At 39.0% G+C, this 21,334-nt stretch overlaps 2 protein-coding genes across 7 annotated transcripts; one reads left to right on the top strand and one right to left on the bottom strand.

Annotated features, from left to right (window-relative positions):
- The first annotated feature begins 1,473 nt into the window (after positions 1-1,473).
- Positions 1,474-5,236, top strand: arpc4 (actin related protein 2/3 complex, subunit 4). Its single transcript, XM_044176965.1, has 6 exons — positions 1,474-1,608; positions 3,575-3,693; positions 3,835-3,946; positions 4,104-4,199; positions 4,500-4,670; positions 4,958-5,236. The coding sequence occupies exons 1-6, from the start codon at positions 1,606-1,608 to the stop codon at positions 4,961-4,963; spliced, it is 507 nt and encodes a 168-aa protein (XP_044032900.1). The 5' UTR covers positions 1,474-1,605; the 3' UTR covers positions 4,964-5,236.
- Positions 5,237-5,372: 136 nt separating this feature from the next.
- On the bottom strand, positions 5,373-21,001 carry pfkfb4b (6-phosphofructo-2-kinase/fructose-2,6-biphosphatase 4b). 6 transcript variants are annotated; one of them, XM_044176939.1, is made up of 14 exons: positions 20,847-21,001; positions 12,577-12,693; positions 12,365-12,461; positions 11,476-11,542; positions 11,300-11,374; positions 11,153-11,209; positions 10,625-10,746; positions 10,334-10,541; positions 10,059-10,205; positions 9,858-9,962; positions 9,614-9,743; positions 9,322-9,384; positions 9,100-9,164; positions 5,373-6,790 (listed from the first exon to the last, which is right to left on the bottom strand). In XM_044176939.1, the coding sequence occupies exons 1-14, from the start codon at positions 20,887-20,889 to the stop codon at positions 6,731-6,733; spliced, it is 1,356 nt and encodes a 451-aa protein (XP_044032874.1). In that variant the 5' UTR covers positions 20,890-21,001; the 3' UTR covers positions 5,373-6,730. The 6 variants fall into 6 exon arrangements, with proteins under 6 accessions (XP_044032874.1, XP_044032845.1, XP_044032882.1 ...); XM_044176910.1 differs by lacking the exon at positions 20,847-21,001 and adding an exon at positions 14,034-14,242; XM_044176947.1 differs by lacking the exon at positions 5,373-6,790 and adding an exon at positions 7,404-8,803.
- Between the last annotated feature and the right edge of the window lie 333 nt (positions 21,002-21,334).

Raw genomic sequence — 21,334 nt, 5'->3', positions numbered from 1 at the left:
TGATTGACAGCTCCCTGACTTCACCTTTTTTATGACTTTTAATTCTATGGAATTGGATGACTTTGGAAAACTCAGACTGTTTAAACTCACTCCTTGTTCATCCATTCCATGTTTCCTACATAGTAATCACTGAATAGTTCACTCTAGTGAGTAGTTCAAATTTCACATATAGCCATGGCATAGGTCCACCTAACTTCAATGTCAAGAGGTCAAATCAGCCAGAATAACTGCAAACTTGTGGGTTTGCATGGCCTTGAAGAACACAGCCATGCATTTGATGCATTTTAACTTGTCATAGTAGGAAAAGCACAAGTGTTACTAATAACATTAACAAGTGAATCATGACAGTGAGCCAGCATGCACAATGCCAGGAGGATCCTGAAACCAAAGCAGCCAAATGGAGTTCAGCCAACATTCGTTTTATTATTTACACCTGTGCTGTTCTGACTTTTTCACAGCAGAGACTTTGGCTTGTCAGCAGGAAAAGCATTGCTAACGTTAAAAACAACTGCATTCCATTTAGGTGAGCTAGTTCGAGGGCCCTGGGTTTGTGTATGCTGGCTCACTGTCATGGCTTACTGGCTCACTTATGGAACTGAGCCATCATCAGTGTTACACCTGTGTGTTTCCTGCTGACAAGCCAAAGTCTCTGCTGTGAAAAAGTCGGTGCGAAATATCTCTCATGATAAAGGTCTGTTCCCATGTCTGTTGAAGCTAATAAAGTTGGGTAGCTACATTCCAGTGTGTGGATACTAATATTTCCTGTTTTATCTCCTTCCATTATGGGTTAAGTGCTGTTTTAGAATTTAAAAGGCTTTTCTACACAGTCAGGTGTATTGTCATGTTATTGTGGTGGAGAATTCTAAATCCCTTTTAATTTTAGGGGTTTTTTGTGCCTAGGCACATTTAAGATATTTACTCTATGAAATATCAGACATCCTTATAAAGCATGTGTAATATGTGTGTAATCATAGAGATTGCCCCCTACATTGCCAAAAATATTACAGAGGACAAGACCTCTGTGTCCCAGCTACAGCCCTGCACAGAGCCACCCTTCTGTATGCTCTAAGACAAACAGAAATTATATTTGTGGCACATTTGAGAAAAGTAAAAGTAATACCACCAGGCCCAGAAATTCTAAATGAAAACTTGGCTCCCAAAACAACATCATTCACTTGTTCATTTTATGAGAGCTTGACTATGTACAAGACCAGTACTGAAACTCAAATTGAAATATAAAATAACCCGTTAAACAAATATTTGATTAAAATAATAAACGGGTAAACTGGTACGGCATGTTTTGTCTCCAATTAGCTTATTCTGTGGTGAGGGAGAAAAAAGGAAATATGCTTTTCCTTTCATTATAGTATTACTGAAAAACATACAGTTTAATTACATGTATTGTAGATTCATAAAACTGCTATATTGTGATTTCGAAATCTCGGTAATCTCTTTTATTTCTCTTCTTGATAATTGCCCTAAAACTGCAGCTGCTTTACACACCAGAAGCAGCTCGGAGGCAGAGTGGAGTTCCGGTATGTTCACGGAAAAGCCCTGACAAGTGTAGCTACTTCCGCCTTTAGCCGCCTCTCAACACACAGAGAAATGGTAAGACAAATTAGACATATGTGCTGAAAAACCGACGCAGTCTAACGCCTACATATATCAGAAATTGTCGATATTAAGTCATCACCGCTTCTCTGCATACACGAGGAAGGCGCGGCTCGGTTTTCCTCTGGTCTTATTTGGGCTAGCTAAGCAAGTAGTTAGCTAACAGGCTAACGGTAGCTGGCCGGTTTCCTAGCTAAAAGAGAAAACATCCGTGTTATAGAATCCTACTTCGTCATACTGCATACAGATGGAATGCTACTATTATTATGGCGTGTGAGGTTGGTTGCAGCTCTGTAGTAATACTTTGTTGCTAAGTAGCGTAGAATGCGAACTACAATGATGGCCAGAAGAGGACACATCTGGTGAACTAGGTTAGCTGACTCTGGCAGCAGCTGAACTGATGTTGTGTTGCACCCTCTGGAGCTTCTTTGTCCATTTGCTTTAAAAACATCTTATTGTTAAATTAACCTTTGCTTATATGGATCAACACTTTTAAATTCTACTAGTGTTTCGTTCTCAACACCAACACCTGCTGAGCTAGCTGACTCTTTTGCTGATACCAGCTGTTCAAATGATGTTGATAGACCATATCAGCATCATCAGTCGCATATTCCCTCAGCTAAATCAACATTTGTTGGTATTGGTCTCCACAAATTGTACCTGCCTTTCTCAGCAGCATGTTGCTTATGTTCTTAAGCATGGTATTGGCTTCTACTATTGGTAATGTGTTTTTGTTTGCTGAGCTACAAGGAGGTCAGATAGCTAAAAAAACATCACCTCTGGAGTATAGCTTGATCGATACTGGATTTGTGAGAGCAATATTGGTAATTTAGAGTTTTAAAATAATTCAGTAACAATATTTTTTACATAAACACATAATAGAAACATTTCACTTTAAATTTGGTTTTTGAAGAGTTGTGACACAGATATGAACTAAGCGTAGCATTTTAGAGTTGATAAATAATGTAATGGAGACAATGTTTATAATAAAATTTACCTCAGTCATGTGTTTGGCATTTCTGTATTGCTATCTGTTACATATTGGCCGACAACAATACAACAATAACAATATATCTGATTAGCTATTGCTGATTGATAATATCGGTTGTTGATTTACCAGTTGGGCTCAGCAGTAAAGCTGTAACGATTAGTTGATTAGTCAATTATTCGATTGAATTGAATAATCGTTTTAGTCATTTTTTAAGCAAAAAAAGCCAAACATTTGCCAGTTTCATTCTCCTTAAATGTGACAATTTGATGCTTTTCTTTGTCACGCATGATAATAAACTGAATAGCTTTGGATTTGGACCTGCTCAAGGTTACTTCAGCACACTCTAAAATTTTGTAGTTGCAGTAATAGTTTTTGGCTTTAGGATGTTTTGGCTCTGAGGAAACAATTAAGCAGTTGTGTCTAGCACGTTTTCAAAATGCCTAACTAGAGAAAAAAATACAAATAGTTCACTTTGTGACTCTAATGTGATACAACCAAATGCAATAGTGGACAGCATGCCACACATGTGATAGTCACATTTAAAATAAGATGTAAGTTATTTCTATCAATGTCAGTAACATTTACTGTTCTTTGACATGACCTTTTGCATAAGTCTAAGTAAGCTCATTTGTATCTTAAGTAAACATCTTAGTTTTGCCCTGTTTCACTCAGGGCAATAATTTTGATGGAACTTTATTTCTTCAGAAATTGCACAGACAATTTCAGTCTATGCGAAGTGATTTTAATATTTGTATTTGGCAGAATTTCAGTGATTTTGCAGATTGTCATACTTTGTGGCATTATATGTGACATGATCGATAAAACTTGTGTTATAGGCCTAGATCTTAAAAAAATGGAATTTCTGCAAGGCTCAAGGTTTAAGGGCATGCCATTACAACTTGTAAGGTCATTTGAGTAAAATTCTCAAATTTATAAACTGTTCATCTACTCTTCCTCGCTTTCCTCCCTCAGACGGCAACCTTGCGCCCATATCTCAACGCAGTGCGTGCTACTCTGCAGGCTGCCCTCTGCCTGGAGAGTTTCTCCTCGCAGGTGGTGGAGAGACACAACAAACCAGAGGTGGAAGTACGGTGAGTCTGTCACCGCAACCTTGAGTGTGACTTTGGAGTGATCAAAACCAAGCAATGCATACGAACTGAGTTTCACTTCTTAATGCCTGTGGGCTGATTGTGTGACAGAAAATGATTTGCGTCTGTCTCTCCCACTTTTAGGAGCAGTAAAGAGTTGCTCCTCCAGCCTGTGATCATCAGCCGTAACGACAAGGAGAAAGTTCTGATCGAGGGCTCCATCAACTCTGTCAGAGTCAGCATCGCTGTCAAGCAGGTCAGTCAGGCTGCTGTCTGGGTGCCAGTGGTTATGTGTTTAGACCCTGATACAAAACAGAAGGTTACTTAGCAATTAGTGATTAATATGACTGATGTAAAGGTCAGAATCGTATCTGTAATCCTGACTATTCCTTTTAAATAATCTGCTGCTGCAGGCAGATGAGATTGAGAAGATTCTGTGCCATAAATTCATGCGTTTCATGATGATGAGAGCAGAGAACTTCTTCATCCTGAGGAGGAAACCGGTGGAGGTAAGTAGGCACTGAAAATAGGTCAGTCACATTTATACACATTGGTATTCAGTTATGGAAAGTTGCCAAAAATAGCCCAATAAGCATTGAGTTGTTCTGTTCTTTATCTTTAAGCCACAGATGTCTTCTACAGATATCCAGGAAATGTCCTGGAAACGTATTTGTTTGCAAATAGTGGGAACCTTGATTTACATTAGTGTCAGTCGTAACCGTTTAAAGTTGACCATATTCAACTCAAACAGATACCTGTGACAACGGGATTGTTAACACTCTTCTTTTGCCATCATCTTCATTTCGCAGGGCTATGACATCAGTTTTCTCATCACCAACTTCCACACAGAGCAGATGTACAAACATAAACTGGTGGACTTTGTCATTCATTTCATGGAGGAAATTGACAAGGAGATCAGTGAAATGAAGCTGTCTGTCAACGCCAGGGCTCGTATTGTCGCTGAGGAATTCCTCAAAAATGTAAGTTGAAGTTTTTCTGAATTTTTCTGTCTCAATTAATCAAATTAATGCAGCAATATTTTGCGAAATCGGTTCAGTTTTTCCATTATTTTTATATTAGGGTGTCGATGAGTTTTGTATGGTAGGACTTTGATTCAGTCATATGTTATGCTGTTATTTTAGTGCTAGAACATCATTGATATTATAGGTGATTGAAGTTATATTATTATAGAAAAAAAGTCATATAATTCTTGTTTGTCTCTTTGATTTACTGTAGCTTAGACATTGTTTTTGTTTTACTCTTGCAGTTCTGAGAGAGAGAAAACCCGGGAATACATTCCTTTTGCAATCTTGGCCGTCACTGTGGAGCGTCCACATCACAGGGCAGAGAGGAGACAAAATCTGATCAGCCAAGAGAAGTTGAGAAACATTAGACGTACAGTAAAGATGTACAAGCCAATGGGGTTTTGCCCTTTAACCTTAAAATACCCCTTTGCTCAAAAATATTGATGTTTGTACATAATGAATATTCACACCAGACATTAATATCTGCCTTTAGAACTTGAGTCAGGGCAGGTCCTTAAAAACGATATTTGTAATCAATATTAGTGAGCACAGGGCAATATGGATTTTTAAATAATTTAAATGTTTTTTTAAATATATATATATATATATATATATATATATATATATATATATATATATATATATATATATATATATATATATATATATATATATTATATGCACATAAATTTAATTTAGTTTTGTCTTGACAACCTTAAAATCAACAGGTGCACATTTCTTGTCACAAGTACACAGAGTAAACCCTATTGTAAATTGAATTAATTAAAATAAATATACTCGCTGGCAGTGAAGATGAATAAAAACATTATCCTTTGTATTTTAGTGATTTGTCTTAATCTGTTGTGGTGTTAATGAAGCACAAACAGCAGCTCTGTCTTTACCCCAAACATTGAAGGTTTATTGAGATTTTGACAGCTGGAAACAAGGCATTTGGAATGATATTTTCAGTACAGTAATATACAATATCAAATGTATAACATTACAGAAATTGAGTTTTCCAAAAATGACATAACATATAATACATGTTGATTTACACACAAAACTTACATCAAACAAACATGCGTGTAAAGTTTGCACAGTACCTTAAAACGCTCAAACAGGCATTCATTTGAATGATTAAATCACTTGTCAATCATACGCTGACTTTTTAAGTGACAGACTTACAACTGAAGATTTGTCAGAACATTTCACCGTATCTCTTAAAAACTTAAGCCCAAGTCCTTAAAGCCTTTTTGGTTCTACCATAATAATTACAGAAGAAGGGCCTCATCTCAAGATTTTGGGTTTGGATCTTAGAGAAAAAGTGCCAGTTGCATTAACAATGCTATTTTCAACTTTTGTGGTGTAAGAATTTGATCAGCATCTCTGGAATGTTTAATCTTAACCTTTGTTTACTCAGAGTAGATGCACCGAGCACAGTGGCTGCCCTTTTAATATAATTCAGCAACTAGCAAAGAAAAACTGTTTAAAAAATGTGTTTTGAAAAGTTTCTGCTCAACAGTCAGGGATTAAGGACTTTGATTAAGAGCAACTTCACCGTAATAGTTAGTCTCCTCACATTTTTTTGGGGGAGGGGGGCATGACTTGTTTTTCATACAATAAAAATATGGCAGTATACACAGTACATACTGTAATATACAGTAGATATTAAATATAAGCATGGAAAAAGATGCTGAAAGTTAAGGGAATATTATCATTGCAACAATAACATTAAACTCACATATCAAAAATATTGGCATTTTCATTTAGTTTTCCTCACTGGGAGGAGGGCTACAGTAGCGGTACAGTATAGTTGACAACAGAACAGATGTATTAAAATGGATTACATTTAGTGAAAGTGCTTTACAGTTCGAGTCTGGGAAAATACTCATTTCTCTGTATCAGTCAAGAAGCTGCCATGATGGGCAGTTGAACAGCACCGTTCCCATAATGCTGTTCAGAGGTCCTAACAGAAAGTCGGACGAGGTCTCAGTTGAAAGGGGAAGGGCAGGAGATTAGAAGTGAGCTGGGACTGTCTGCAGAGCGTCGTCGGTGGTGCGCTGCACATTCACATTCTGAAACAATGATGAGAGGAGAGGACTGAGTTATAATCCTACATCACTTATCTGACATTTACAAATTGACTTTTGTTCATTGAATAATCCCTTGATATCATATCTTGATTAACAGTAAAATGTCTAATCAAAGCAGAATTCATGCTTTCATCTGGTTTTCAGAGTGTGTTTGGACCTCGTGGGTGCCGTTACAATAGTTCTTAAATAGTTTTTGTCATAAAAAACATCTATTAAAAGGTAGATTTCTAAATACATTAAAACATGCTCATGGTTCAGAGTCCTTTTGTGCCACAAAACTATCTGAATTATTCATTTCAAACTGAAAATACTTTTTCAGTCAGTTAAGATGCAGTAGAGAAGTAAGCATTTCACTGTAGGTAACTATTCATACATTACGCACTGCTTTACTGCAACAAATCATTAAATGTCCTACTCAAACCCCCACTGACGTGTGACATATAGAGAACTGTACTTATAGACACATTATAGGCAGCTTTGACAAAATAACTGATCTGTTTTCACCAGAAAAAAGTAACAGGAGAAAGAGAATGAGGTTTTTTTTTCAATTCCAATTTTTATATTTACATTTAGTAAATCTTGACAAACACAAAAATGTATGAAAAAGAAGTTACATTTGATGAAATAATTTAAGCATGTGTGTTATACAACAACCAGTTGACACTATTAGTGATAATTTTTTAGTAAACAGTGTACATCTTGATTCGAGTGGTCTAGTGATTAAAATTTTAGACGTTTAGGCGGGCATTGCAGATAACCCTTCACATTAAAACAGTAAACAAGCATTGAAATAAAGACAAAGTTTATCTTAAAACAAAATTATTACTGTAATGAAAAGGATATTGTTCTTGAGTTCATATGCAGCAAAAATGTATGTTGAGGTTAAATGTATTTGTCACGTGTCACTTGTTTACATAAGTATGAAAAAACAGCCAGGTTATATACATGTACATGTAAATGGCTTTATGTTAAAACAAAACACAAGCGGGATAACATTCATTATTAAAAAACAAATCCAAATGTTAAATTCTACATGGTATTTAAAGACATATTTAAAAACAATATGAATGTAATGTGCTTGTTGTCTCATTCATTGACCATATTTATTCCACCACACACACACAATAAACACATTTGTACTTATATACTTGTGAGGAACCTCATTGACAATGCATTTCCTGGCCCCTTACCCTAAACTGAACTTAAACCTAATTCTAACCATAACTCTGAAACCAAGTCTGAACCCTCAAACAGCCCTTTAAAAGGTCCAGCCCAAATGTTCTCACTCCCAAGGTCTAAAAGTCAAATTGGTCCTCACAAATATAGCTGTACAAGTACACACAAACACACACAGCTGAGTGATTTGATGAAACTGGATTCCAGTTATGTAGTTCCTACAAAGATGTAAAACTGATGAAAATACGGTGAAAGCTCAGCGCACTGCCACTTAAGAAAACATACGCAAATAGTCAAAACACAGGCAAATAGAGAAAACATCTTCATATATTTGACAAAACATGCATATTTATGAAAAAAAAAACAAAGCGAAAATGTAAACAAATACAGAAAACACAACGGAAAACAACACGCTACTTGTTGCCATGGTTTGTGGCTGATTAAGTTACTGAATTCAATTATCCGTGCAGCGTGTTTCTGTACTCTGTTTCCTCACTTTGCAGCTTTTTTCTCTAAATGTGTTGTCAAATTTAAGTTTTCAGTCAGTTGCTTGTGTTTTCTTAAGTTGCAGTGCATTGACCTCTCAGGGTCAACGTAGGAAAAGACCTGAGAGAAATCCCCCCCAGCATGATACTGCCCATTTCTGCTCCCACTGAGCGAATGAAATGAGAGAAAAAGTTAAAAAATGATTGCTGACAGGATGGAGGTAGGAGTGTCAATGCTAAGTGACGTCACGGTCGTCTCGGTTGCCGTCAGGGATCACTGGTGGACGGAGGCTGAACACGGCTTCCTCTGCCATGTGTGAAAGATTTACATTCTCTGTGCAATAAGAAGAGAGGGGCGGATCAGCACTGACTGCTAGGCCTGCTTCAGGAGGGAGATGCAGACTAAATACCATGGAAGACATACAGTGTGCCTCTCCAGAAATCATCAAATAAAGAAAGTCCCACACAGATTTTACAGTTAGTGTTTACTGAGAGACATCCCCCGATTGAGACCCTGGTCATTGATGAGTTGGACGGAATACGCAGCGAGGTGAATCACCCTTGAAGTGGATTCAAGTTGTCTACGTCGTCTGCTGAGAGACATTTCTGTGTGCTGCCTGGGATACCTACCTCTGGTCTGTCTCTGTGTGTGTTCACAGAGTCCACTCCTAAATAGACAGACTCCACTTTACATCCTGAGTAAAGAGCAAACAAAACAGAACATAAGTTATCCTAATGTTTCAGACTAAATGATACTACAAACATGGATGCATTTTTGGGTAACTTAATGTGGAAGAATAATAATAGTCAATATTATATGTCAATATAAGCCTAGAAAATGACAGAACTCACCATAAGCCATGGGGGTCAACTTCAACACAGTGTGCAAAGGGCACTTAAGATAAGGCAACTCATCTGTGGAGGCAGAGACAGAAAGTTGTAAAACATCTTTTAAGTTTTCGGCGTACAACATATTTTCATTTAAGGCTGCAAATGGAGCACAATGCTTTTCAATACGTTGCAATTTTGAGAAAAAAAAAACATTTAAAACTCGCCTGGTGTATATCATAAATCGGCAAACAATCAGAAATTGTTCATACACTTTAAAATATTGTCCATGTTGCCTCCTGTAAGTCCTTCATACCTGCAGTCTTGTCCAGGAAATATGCAAGAAGACAACGCATGACGGCCTGGTGACAAACGACTAGAACGTTCTCCTGTCTCTCCAACTCCATCATCACGGGCTCCAGTCGCTGCACCAGGTCTTCATAAGACTGACGGAGAATCACAGACCAGTCAAAAACACACACTTTTCAGGACATAAACAAATCCATTCACCTCTAAATGAAAAAGTAATAATGGGACGTTTGGAAGAATCACACTCTCACCTCTCCTTTCGGATAGCGGTAGCGGTACTTGTCTTGGTCTCTCAGTGCAAACTCCAGAGGGTAATGCTCCTGGATCTCCTCATACATCATCTCCTCACACACACCCTTTGTAAAGAGGGGAGAAGGTGTGTTTAGCTTGAGTACGCAAATAACTTAGAAAGGCTGTTGTATTCATTTTGATGAATACAGGAATCGACATACAGCATCTATTTCGTTGAGAGACTTCCACTGTTCGTATGGCACTCCCAGGCACTCCGCTGTCTGGATGGTTCTCTTCATCTGGCTGGTCCACACTTTTAGATCTTTGATGTTCTGGTCCTGGATGAATTTCCTCAGACTTTTGGCAAACTAGAAGGCAAGAGACCATTGTAAAAGATACTTTAAATCCATTAAATGGGAACTATTTCTCTTCACAAACCATACTGACTACATTTAAACTCACACATGACTCATGGTCTCATTATACAAACACACACCTCTTTTCCTCTGGTAGATAAGCCAGAGTCTCCACCAATCCGTCCCTTGATGTTGAGGTCACTCTCACCGTGGCGACACAGGTAGATGGAACGCGGTGTAATGTGGATGTTCATCAGGTAGTAGACGATTCGGCTTTGGATGTGGTCAAGGACGCGGTTCACTAGGTAACGGCGGCCCACATCCATGATCTTTAAGTAGGACAGATCCCTAGAGCAAGAGAGTCAAGTCAACCATCTACGATCTTGAGGAGGTAGTTTAATCTGATCCAAGTTATTTTTGTGTACGCTCACCTGTCCAGAACCTCGTCCAGAGGCTGGTAGGAGGACTCGTAACACTTGATCCTCTCCATGAAGTCCTCGATGGCCTCCTCTGTGTTGCAGTGTATGTAGTCTGGGCTGCCCAACTTAACTTGCTGCAAAGAGAGTAAACACAGGGAGAGGATGTGAGCAGAGAAAAGAGAAAGTTAGCTATCTGACTCTGCTTTAGGCCCTTTTCACACTGAGTTTGTTTGTTTAAATCTGAACCAGAGCTTGAAAGTCTTCTCGGTCTACAGCTTGATTCTGATAAAGCCTTCATATCACCAAATTTTAAAGTAAACTGCTCTTGGATTTAGACTAAAATGTCAGTGGGAAAACACCCAGACGCTCACATGTTTTGAAACTTTGCCATGTCACAACATCATATGTAAGGAAGAGTGAATTTGTTAGATATATTTTTATTTTTTTAAAGTACCACTTATGTCAACCATTTTTTCAAAATATATACGGGACATTGCTTGTAATTATTTATACTGGATAGAATAAAAAGAGAACGCTTACCACTATATTTTGTGCAATGACATCTGGGTCCTCACACACAGACTCCACAAAAAATACCTGGATTGACAAGACAATATAGTAAACTCAGAGGTCATCAAGTCAAGGTGACTGAATGAATTGGGTAAAACCCTGCCTTGGTCAACATACCTTGAACCCATTCTGCTCAGCGAACTTGACGATGGTCCCTCTTCTTTCTCTTGTTGTGTTTGTGGCATCAAAGACCTGAAATAGCAGGAAAACACTCCTTATGCAGCCCTGATGTATATGTATTGATATTGTGATAATTTGCCACAGAGAACTTAGGGACCGCATCAAGGACTCACCGCCACCTGTCCTCCTTCGACACTCAGGTACTGCCGAACATCATTAAGTGCTGCCATTGCACACTGACTGTGGAAAGATGGCAGACACAGAGTCAGTGTACTTTGAAGATTTGTAACGCAGCGTTTGTTCACCAACTAGCTACATCCAGTGCTGAATTTTCATTTTGGCAGTGTGAAAGTAAAGTAAAAATCAATAGTACAGTTTAGCATTTTTCTCTCTGTACTTTTAGAGGCCCATCTAGGGTTATGCTATAAAAGTGTACTGTACAAAACATTCTGTGAGTCACTTCCCTGACTAACTCTTGTGATAAGGTTCGTGGTTTCCTTGTAATTACAATAATTATTTAAACCCGTCTGTGTTTTGTGCTTATTTCACTGTGTGTTTAAAATGTATTTTGACAGTGTGTGTTTTTGTCACATCATATATGAAAAACAATATATGTATTATATAAACAACAGAACCTTGAATTAACAATTGTTTGCAAAAATATAGTACTATATATATATTATATATATATATAAATTTATTTATTTATTTATTTTTTCTTTAAATGGAGACATCTTGCACCCAACGAGCTCAATCTCATGCTGCAATAGCGCAGCCTTACACATATTTCATTCAGTTTAAACTACAGTGCATTTATTATCACATATCGCCAAGACTACAGGATACAGTACTGATATAAGTGTATATCAGGGTAATCAACCATGAGCCAAAAAGACAGCAAAAGGTCTGCAGGTTTTCACTCCAACTGATGACCTCAGCAGCCGAGCTCCTCCTTTCTACTTGAATGAATTATTATCAGTGGGCGGAGTCTTTGGGTGGAGTCATGGTTGGCCAATCCTGCATGATATAGGCTGACAGCTAGTGAAGTCAGTGTAGACTTACCGTCTGATTTTCAAGCCCTCTTCATTATCTGAACGGAAGAACTCAAAGGACTTGTAGATCTTCAGACACTCCCTCCGGTACTGGCCAACATTGAACTCTGTTACAGATGAAAATGTGGTATTTTTAAGAAGATGGCAGTATAGCTGGTTTCTACTGTAAAATAATATGTAAATATATGTGTGTATGTGTTAGGGGTGTACAGTAGCTGGTACCTTTGGTTGGCACACCTATCCAGTTTAAGTAGCGCGTGAGCTTCTTTGAAATGTAAGTCTTCCCTCGGGCTGGAAGTCCTACAGTCACAATGAGGGTCGGGCAGTTTGTCATACATACTGAGAGAGAGAGAGAGAGAGAGAGAGAGAGAGAGAGAGAGAGAGAGAGAGAGAAAAACACAGACTTTTAATGGATTTAACTCACTTCTCACGCATTTAATTTGCTGAACATGGCTTTTGTCAACATTGTTCCATTCAGAAAGAGTTTAATTAGTCTTGAAGGTTGCTCATAATTACACTAGACAGTGAGAACACTGGATGGAAAGATTTCAACTCACTCTGTGTGACAGTGACACACATTACTACAGAACATCCCCACCAGAGAGAGGAGACATCACAACAACAAATGAAACAGCCACAATCTTCTCTAGACGCTGAAACGTCTTATCAGCATTTAGGATTTATGTCTCATAAAGGCTCGAGACCAGCTGTTAAGGAGAAAAGATGGTTTCAGGGTTTACTCTTCTATTATTCAGGAATGTTGCATTTTAGATTCTGCAGCCACAAATTATTTCACCTCATTTCTTTTTTTATTGTTAATTACTTTCATTTTTTTGCTGTTTTATAAAAAGTATTTGCGCAAAGTGCCAAACTCCAGCCTATAGAGAAAAACATGACTAGTCCCCACCCAGGGCACTTCTTCTTCAGATCTCCCTGCAGGGCAGTATCCTCCTCATGTCACAGGCCATACAAGGATGTTGGATTGATGTCTAAAGAGACTCTTGCAGTGAGGATTGTATATTGGGCACACAATGATTACAGATAACCTTGAACAGGGGAAAGTGTTTTAGTGCCAGATGCAGGACAGGACTAGCTGCAGCCTGTTTTAAAAGAAAAACTGCTCTGAAGAAGGCAGAGCTTGACTCAGCAAAAAAAAAAAAAAAAAAAAAAAAGCCGACCTGCAGAGAGAGCAAACCAGACTGAGAGCAACTGGCTGACAAAGAAAACCTAGCTGCTAACCCCATCAGACATGTTGGCTGTTAGTGGTGGTCCTCGGTAAATTGGTGCATTTGAGTCATGTGTGTGTCATATGGCAAAAATTAATTTAAACGAACTTGCAATTATTCCCCCAGGAGCCTTTCAAATGTAGCCTACCTCCATGCATGTGGTATTTACGGGGAAAATGAACCAGATGAGCTGAGCATGATGCAACATTGCCAAGCACAAAAAGGCAAAGATATTGATGTTCAGCACTTTATTAGTGCGCAACATCAGAAACAACCTCGCGTAAATGTCACATAACGGAGTGTCTATATGTTCAAAGACAGACTGGGCTCAGGAAAACACGCCTAAAATAAAATATGGCGAAAAAATAAATAAAAAGACAGAATATTAGCAGATGCCCCACATCACCTCCCAGTCACATCCTTTGCGGCACTTGCCGGCCACCTGCATCTTACCCCGTCTCTGAGCTATGTGCCCGTTCTTGCACGGCATCCAGATCTTCCTGAGCGGGTTCTGGGTGAGCTCCCGCGGGGAAGTCTCCAACATGAACTCTTCGTTGTCTAACATCCTGGATGTTGAATCGTTGCTGTTACCCTCCTAGCGAGACACTGAGGCGGTGGGCTCTAGCCCTGGCAGTCTGATTCAGCAGGCTGCAGGGGGGGATGCATGTCACACATCAGCTGAGTGGAGCCCTTTCTCATTACCGTAACGACTGGAGACTGAGCGCAACGGAGCGCGAGGGAGCAAAACAAGGAGCCAGGTGCAGGATGTAACTTTATTTAAGCAGCATTTCAGTCGTGTTATTTCACCTCACCCAACTGCTTCACTTAGTATTTTCCATTTTTAACAATCTCATATTACAGCGTTATCCCAGGGACTTATCACAGACTTGTTTCCAATGTTATTGATCGGCACACAAATGCACTAATACTTTTAAGATTGGGAAGGCACTTTACTAACATTTATTTATTGTTTGACAAAATAATCCTAACTCAAAGTCTACCTACTAGCTTTTCCAGAGCTTAGAAATATAATTTAAAATTGTCAAACCAGTCCATAATTTAATTGTTTAAATTGTTAAATCCAAAAGAGATACACAAATATCGCTCAATTCACAAATAAAGGATACCTTTCAACCATTCACAGAAACGTGGGCCTACGTGTTCGGGAACAGGATGTTTTGTTTTTAGTGCACATTTTGTATTTGTTGTTTTTTGGGCAGTCTTGTGATGCTTTACATTTTACTGAACTTTGTGTGGTGTAAATGGATACAATTCCTTGAATCCTTTTCGCAAATGTTTTCAGAAATATTTCCAGACATTCAAACAGTCCTTTCTGAGAAACACCTTTTTCAATATTACCGTAATGACGCGGGGAGTGAGCAAGAGAAGCAGATGTAGGAAGGAAAAACAAGCTTTCGGCTGTTCACATGCAGCACACATGGGCAGTGAATGCAGCTGAGAACTGGACCAATCAGAAAAGAGATGAGATGACCAGCAGCCAATAGGAGAGGCGGGTCGGGCATAAGGAAGGCGTGCTGACTGCTGAGAGCTCAGATAAACATCACCACGAAAACTGTAGTAGCCTCATGTTTTACACGACCCAGTCACGGCCCCACTGAGTCCAGATCACACAGTCTTCTTGTGGCATCAACAACTTCAACTATATAGACATCCTGTCTGTCACAATGTCAATGTTTTGTCAACCAAGGATGCCAATCAGCTGCTATTAAATGTTCAAATATTATTATTATTATTATTAATAATAATAATTAAGAGAAAGTCACACGAGAAAAGAGTTAAATCTATTGTAAAGGTAAAAAACAACAACAACAACAACATGCAACTAAAGATTATTTTCATCATCAATTAATCCGCGTATCATAATTTTTCTGATTACTGATTCATTGGTTGGTCTATGTAGTGAAGAACATTTCTCGAGCTGAAAGGATTAGTTGACTAACCAACTAACGATAGAAATAGACAATTATTTTGATAAGAACCTAAACGCTGGTTTCAGCTTCTCCAATGTGAGGATTTGCTGCTTTTATCTATATAAAATATATGATATCACTGTAAATTAAATATCATTGGGGTTTGGACTGTTTGTCGGACAAAACAAGCAATTTGAAGACGTCACGTTGGTTATTAAATTAATGAAATGTGTTTCACTGTTTTCTAAAAAACCAAACGTTGTTTTTCTGAACCCGAGACCTCTTCCGTGTTCAGGTACAGCACAGTTGCCTTAGTTTGAATTCATTTTTGTCTCTTTACAGCAATGTGGTGGTCCCAAGCCAAAATATAACGTGCGAATAACATTTGTACAACCAAAACAATAGATGGAAACTTGTGAGAAAAATGCCGACTACAGCGAAGTCCTTCACGAGACAAGAAAAAAGAAAAGAAGTCCAGTACAGCAGCCCTGCACAGCACTCATCATCAGCAACTACACACACGTTTCACTTTCAAGTAATGACTGAATCCTGCCAAATTTATAACACCTGGAAACCTGCATTGTGGGGTTCTTTCTTTGTTCTCAGCCCGATGAGACTTAATGTGGTGTCAAAGTTGTAACACCAGGTGGCGCTGTGTACTCACTTTTATAAGGCCACAAGTTTGAAATCCAGTGAGGTAGACAATGACAAAGGCAGTGGTGGAAGAAGTGTTCAGATCCTTTACTTAAGTAAAAGTACTAATACCACACTGTGAAAATACTCCACTACAAGTAAAAGTATTGCATTCAAACCGTACTTAAGTAAAAGGATGTAACTATTGTAACAAAAGAGCTTCCCCTCGGGGATCAATAAAGTATTTCTGATTCTGATTATCAGCAAAATGTACTTAAAGTATCAAAAGCACTCATTATGCAGACAAATGGTCCCTGTCAGTGTTTTACTATTGTATATGATGTTTTTGGATTAATATTACAGGTGCTACAGTGGTACTGTTGGGTAGTTTATATAAGATATAAGATATATCTATAAGATTATCATATGTTTGTAGCGTCGCCGTCCTGGGAGAACCGCATATCTCTAAAACTTTTCATGAACTCAGAAAACATGAGTTGTTTTCAGCTTTGTGATGATGCATTTTCCAGCTAATCCAGGAGGGGGGTTAAATTGTTTATTTAGTTTAAGAGGTAGGAGAATTTTCTCAACCCATAAAGAAACACATCATCCTTCACTTCATCAGAAACATTCACATTCAAAATCACCACATTTGGAGATACATGGTTTTCACTGGTCAGGAGGGGTATGAAAATTGTAATCTGAAAAGTAACTAGTAAATAAAGCTGTCAGATAAATGTAGTGGAGTAAAAAATACAACATTTACCTCTGAGATGTAATGGAGTAGAAGTATAAAGTTGCATAAAATGAAGTAAAGTACCTAACCTTTTCTTAAGTACAGTATTTGAGTAAATGTACTTTGTTACATTCCACCACTGGACAAAGATGTATCTTACTGGCAGCTGTGTTATCAGTTCAGCATTTACTGCGACAGTAAACACATCCAGACGTCAGAGGGCACACTGCTGTCAGGGACAGTCAGCATGTCAGCAGGACTAATCCCATCAGCAAGACATCTCAGAGCTTCTAGCAATAATCCCACACACACACACTTTCTTAACTTATAACACATACGAAAGCACAGGTCTTTGAGCTGGTAAATGTTATTTTTCAGCCATTGATTTACAAGCTGTTTGGCAGACAGTTAGACTTTAACAGCCAACTGATGCGAAAGCACACACGGCAACAGGTACTGCAGTTTTGAAAAAAAAAGTAAATATACAATAAATAGAAAATATCTAGTATTAAGCATTAACTTTGCAAACACTGCAACACAGTTAGTGCCAAATTACAGCATTTATCAACCTCCTGTCATCCCTGCTGGTTAGTTACAGCTTGCGACCACTTTCTCGCTTTTTTTTTGCAACTTATTGTTTATTGGGTACAAAAGTTTTCAGTATACGTTCCACATATTACGTCCATTCTTCTTCAGTAACACCAGGCCTAAAAGCTGCACTGCTGTATCCATTAGGTTATGTTATGTTGTGTATGTAACAGAGGAACAAAATAAAACACATTGTTGACTTGAGTCTATAATCTAATAGCAATTTAGGCTAGAGCATGTCCAGTTGTTTTAGTTTAAAGACAGATGTTTGGTTTCTGCTGACCTTCCACAATACAAGGCCAACATTACACCAATATGTGATCGATATTTGCATTAAGATGTAGTTACCACCCGTTTTAACAGTCTCCACTCTTGGGAAGGCTTTCTACAAGGTTTTGTTGACACTGATTTTGGGCAATAAGGCCCGGCTTTAAGTCAGCATTCAAACTCACCCTACAAGGTGTTGGATGGGGTTGAGGTCAGGCCAGTCAAGTTCCTCCGCACCAAACTTAGAAAAACATTTCTTTATGGACCTAGTTTTGGCAACAGTTTGGGGAAGAAGACCGTACCCTTTTCAAGATGACAATGCCCTTGTACACAAGGATGGAAGCACACTATTGTCTAAAATATCATTGAATGCTGTACCATTAATTAGAACCAAGGGGGTCTAGCACAAACTATGAAAAACAGACTCGGAATAAAAGTATGTGGACAGGGTGTTCACATACTTTTCTATTTTTAGTCTGTGGTCTGTCCTCTGTTTTAGCTTGTTGATTTGTATTAGATGTACAACTAACAATTATTTGCATTATCGATTCTGTTATTTTTTCAATAATGAATTCATCATTGATTTGATTAGTTATTAGAATATCCTGAATGAAATGTAAAAATCTGATCACAATTTCCCAGGAGCTCAAGGACCTTAAAATTGTTGGTTTTATCCAATTACAATTTCTTGATTTTCAAATATGTTGGCAATTAATTTTGTGTCGATTAACTTAATTTGTATCTAGTATAATCCAGAGACGGTCAATTGGTTCCTATTGTGTTATATGCGACAGAGGATGAGAGAGGAGGCGGTCTCATCTGAGCCTGAACAAGCAAGATTAATGTCTCCATTGTACAAGGATGTTGCTACATTTGCAAGCATACAAAAATAACCTAATACTAACAGTCCTGAACTTGAATGCTCCCAGATGCAAAACATCAGCTAGATCAGTGCACTGAGCATGTGTACAACTACTGCACAGGCATTACACACACACACACGTGCGCGCGCACACACACGCACACACACACACACGTAGGCTACAGCTCTGCCTGAAGCCTATAATGAGATTCTGAGTGAGCGGGTGAACTTTCCCCCAGATAGAGAGCAGTCACAGGGAGGGAGGGACGGAGCTGCAGAGAGCGAGCGAGTCAGTGAACAAGGAGGAGGGGGAGTGATTTCTTGTGATTATTCCTATGAGTAGGGATCTGATGGCGATTAAAACAGAAAAAGAAAGCATTATTATTGAGTATAATAGAAAGGTGGAAAAAGAGGGTGAAAGAAGGCAGATTTACTGCAGCTGGCAGCTGAGGCTGCCTCTCAGGCATGGAGATAAACATCCTGTGGGGTATACAGCCACCGTGGAGTGCACGTAGGGAGTTAACCTGTATTGGGTCTGCTGCACCCACTGAAGCACATTTATCTCTGTCTGCAGTTATAAACACATATAGGCTTTGTGGTCACTCTTCAGAGGAAGCTAACTCGATGCTTTCACAACTAGTGTCTTCTTAACATCATATTTGTATCACTGCTAACAGCAGGGGCAGCTTAATATGCACGTCAACTGTTATCACTGTACTAAATCGCTAAAATACAAAGTAGCTGTTTGTATTGTTCTTAAAATAAATGGACCAGCCTCAGCAAACAGACAAGTATGTCACTTTTAAGCATGTTTTTCCTGTTTTTCTGCTTAGCCCCACCCGTCTGTGTGTTGGCAGACAGACAGCCAGGAGAGCACATCTCTTACTCACCAGCACAGCCTGAGCTCTGTTCATCCCTCGTACGTCTGCCACAACAGCTCGGGATGCAGACATTTAAACCACTGTGACCATATTCGTACAAAGAACAGCAGCGAACCCCTCCCTTAGGATACAAAGTCTATCAGAGACTTCTTACAGTCTGTCCTCTCTGCATGGAGTTTGTCAACAGGACAGCACAGTAACAAAGTCAAACAGGCCCTCCAGGCTACATGACCAATAGAATTACATAATAGCCTATTTTTATATTAACTGAGTCATTGGATTATATAGGCCATAGTCTTAGCAATGGTTCGGATGCCATTCATATTTACATAATCCTTTGTAGTATGTGAAGTATTCATCAAGGAACCTCAACAACAGGACAAATATAGTAGAGTGGGTTTGACAGCATGCAGAAGTAAACACAGATGTTCAGATTGAAATGTACCTTTGACACAAGGCAGCACCTGTTAGGACACGATTTTGCACCCAAATTAACACTGAAATCTCTTCTGCATCTCTCCCACCCACTGCTACACGCTGTGAAAGAATGAAGCAGACTTTACAGTAGGTGTTTGCAGTAAACAACTGATTAAAACTAATCTTTGTGATACACACATTTTGTGGCTACAAGAATCACTAGAACAACCAAATAAAAGCCCAGATTGAAAGACAATTAAAAGCAAATCTACAATTCCCTTTGAAAAAAAAAAACAGTTGTGGTATGTCATTTATAACCATATTGTGATCCATATGGGAGAGCTCCTAAATTTGTGATAATGTTGGAAGACCTGCAGGGAGAACCAGGGTTTAAGTTTAAAAAGTTTAAGTAAAATGAGCCTGGAGGTCAGGGTATGCAAATCTGATCATTACTCTCTCCTTCTGCCACACAAAATGGTCAGACAGTATTTCCTAACCATTTCCTTTGTATAGTATGAGTACTACACATAAGTGACATGAGGTTTGCAGACAGACAGTAGGTGTTTACATCCTCTGGTTGTCACTCTCAGAACTGTCAGTCCACCACCTAGCTTACTGGCTAGCTAACCAGCAGCTGCAGACAGGCTTAGCAGCAGATAAAAAGGCACTAGCTACCAAAGCATCCTTGGCACTTGCAAAGTAACAAACTATTTCTTTGTTACATGAAACCTGAAATACAAAGTCTGCGGTGTGCCGCAGTCTGTCCCGCCTCTCCTCGGCAGAAAGCCCTGTCAGCTCTGAAGCATGCCTACGTGACACAGACTTGTTTACTTCATCCGCTTGCTAGCCCAGCTGCTCTGTAGCACCCACTGCACACAAATGTCGAGCGAGAAAGAGTGTCAAAATATAAGAAATAAATATAAGAAAATAACAAGTGAGTTTGCACCCTACCTGGCCTGTCCCGCGTGTTTCTCGGGCGGCAAGAGCCCCTCATCGTCCCGGTTAACAGCCTCCTCTTCCCAGCGTGGTGAGAGTGTAAGTCCCTACAGCAGCACAGGAAGCAATGAATGAAGCGAGTGAACGATGATAGAGAGGCGCGCTCATTATCGCGCACAAGTGCACGCGCGCAGACGCACACCCACTTGTTATTGTTTAGCTGTACTCATGTACTTCCATGTTTACCTCTACTACTGTCTAGACATGTTTTAAGTCTTTTTGTGTATGAATCATAATCAGTCACACATGCACCAGGCAGTGCATGCAACTAGCACTGGAGGCCCCAGACCACAAGGGGCCCCCAAAAGCCTCAAGTTCAGGCATAAATCTCATTTGTTAGAGAATTTGCATCGCTGAGGTACAATATCAACTAAGGTGGGTCCTGCATTAACACCTAATCTTGAGACCCTGTCTTGTAGATTGTTCATATGTCAAAATGAGAT

Source organism: Siniperca chuatsi, linkage group LG2 (genome assembly GCF_020085105.1).
Source record: "Siniperca chuatsi isolate FFG_IHB_CAS linkage group LG2, ASM2008510v1, whole genome shotgun sequence".
Classification (NCBI taxonomy): domain Eukaryota; kingdom Metazoa; phylum Chordata; class Actinopteri; order Centrarchiformes; family Sinipercidae; genus Siniperca; species Siniperca chuatsi.
This window is presented reverse-complemented; position numbering and strand designations above follow the sequence as displayed.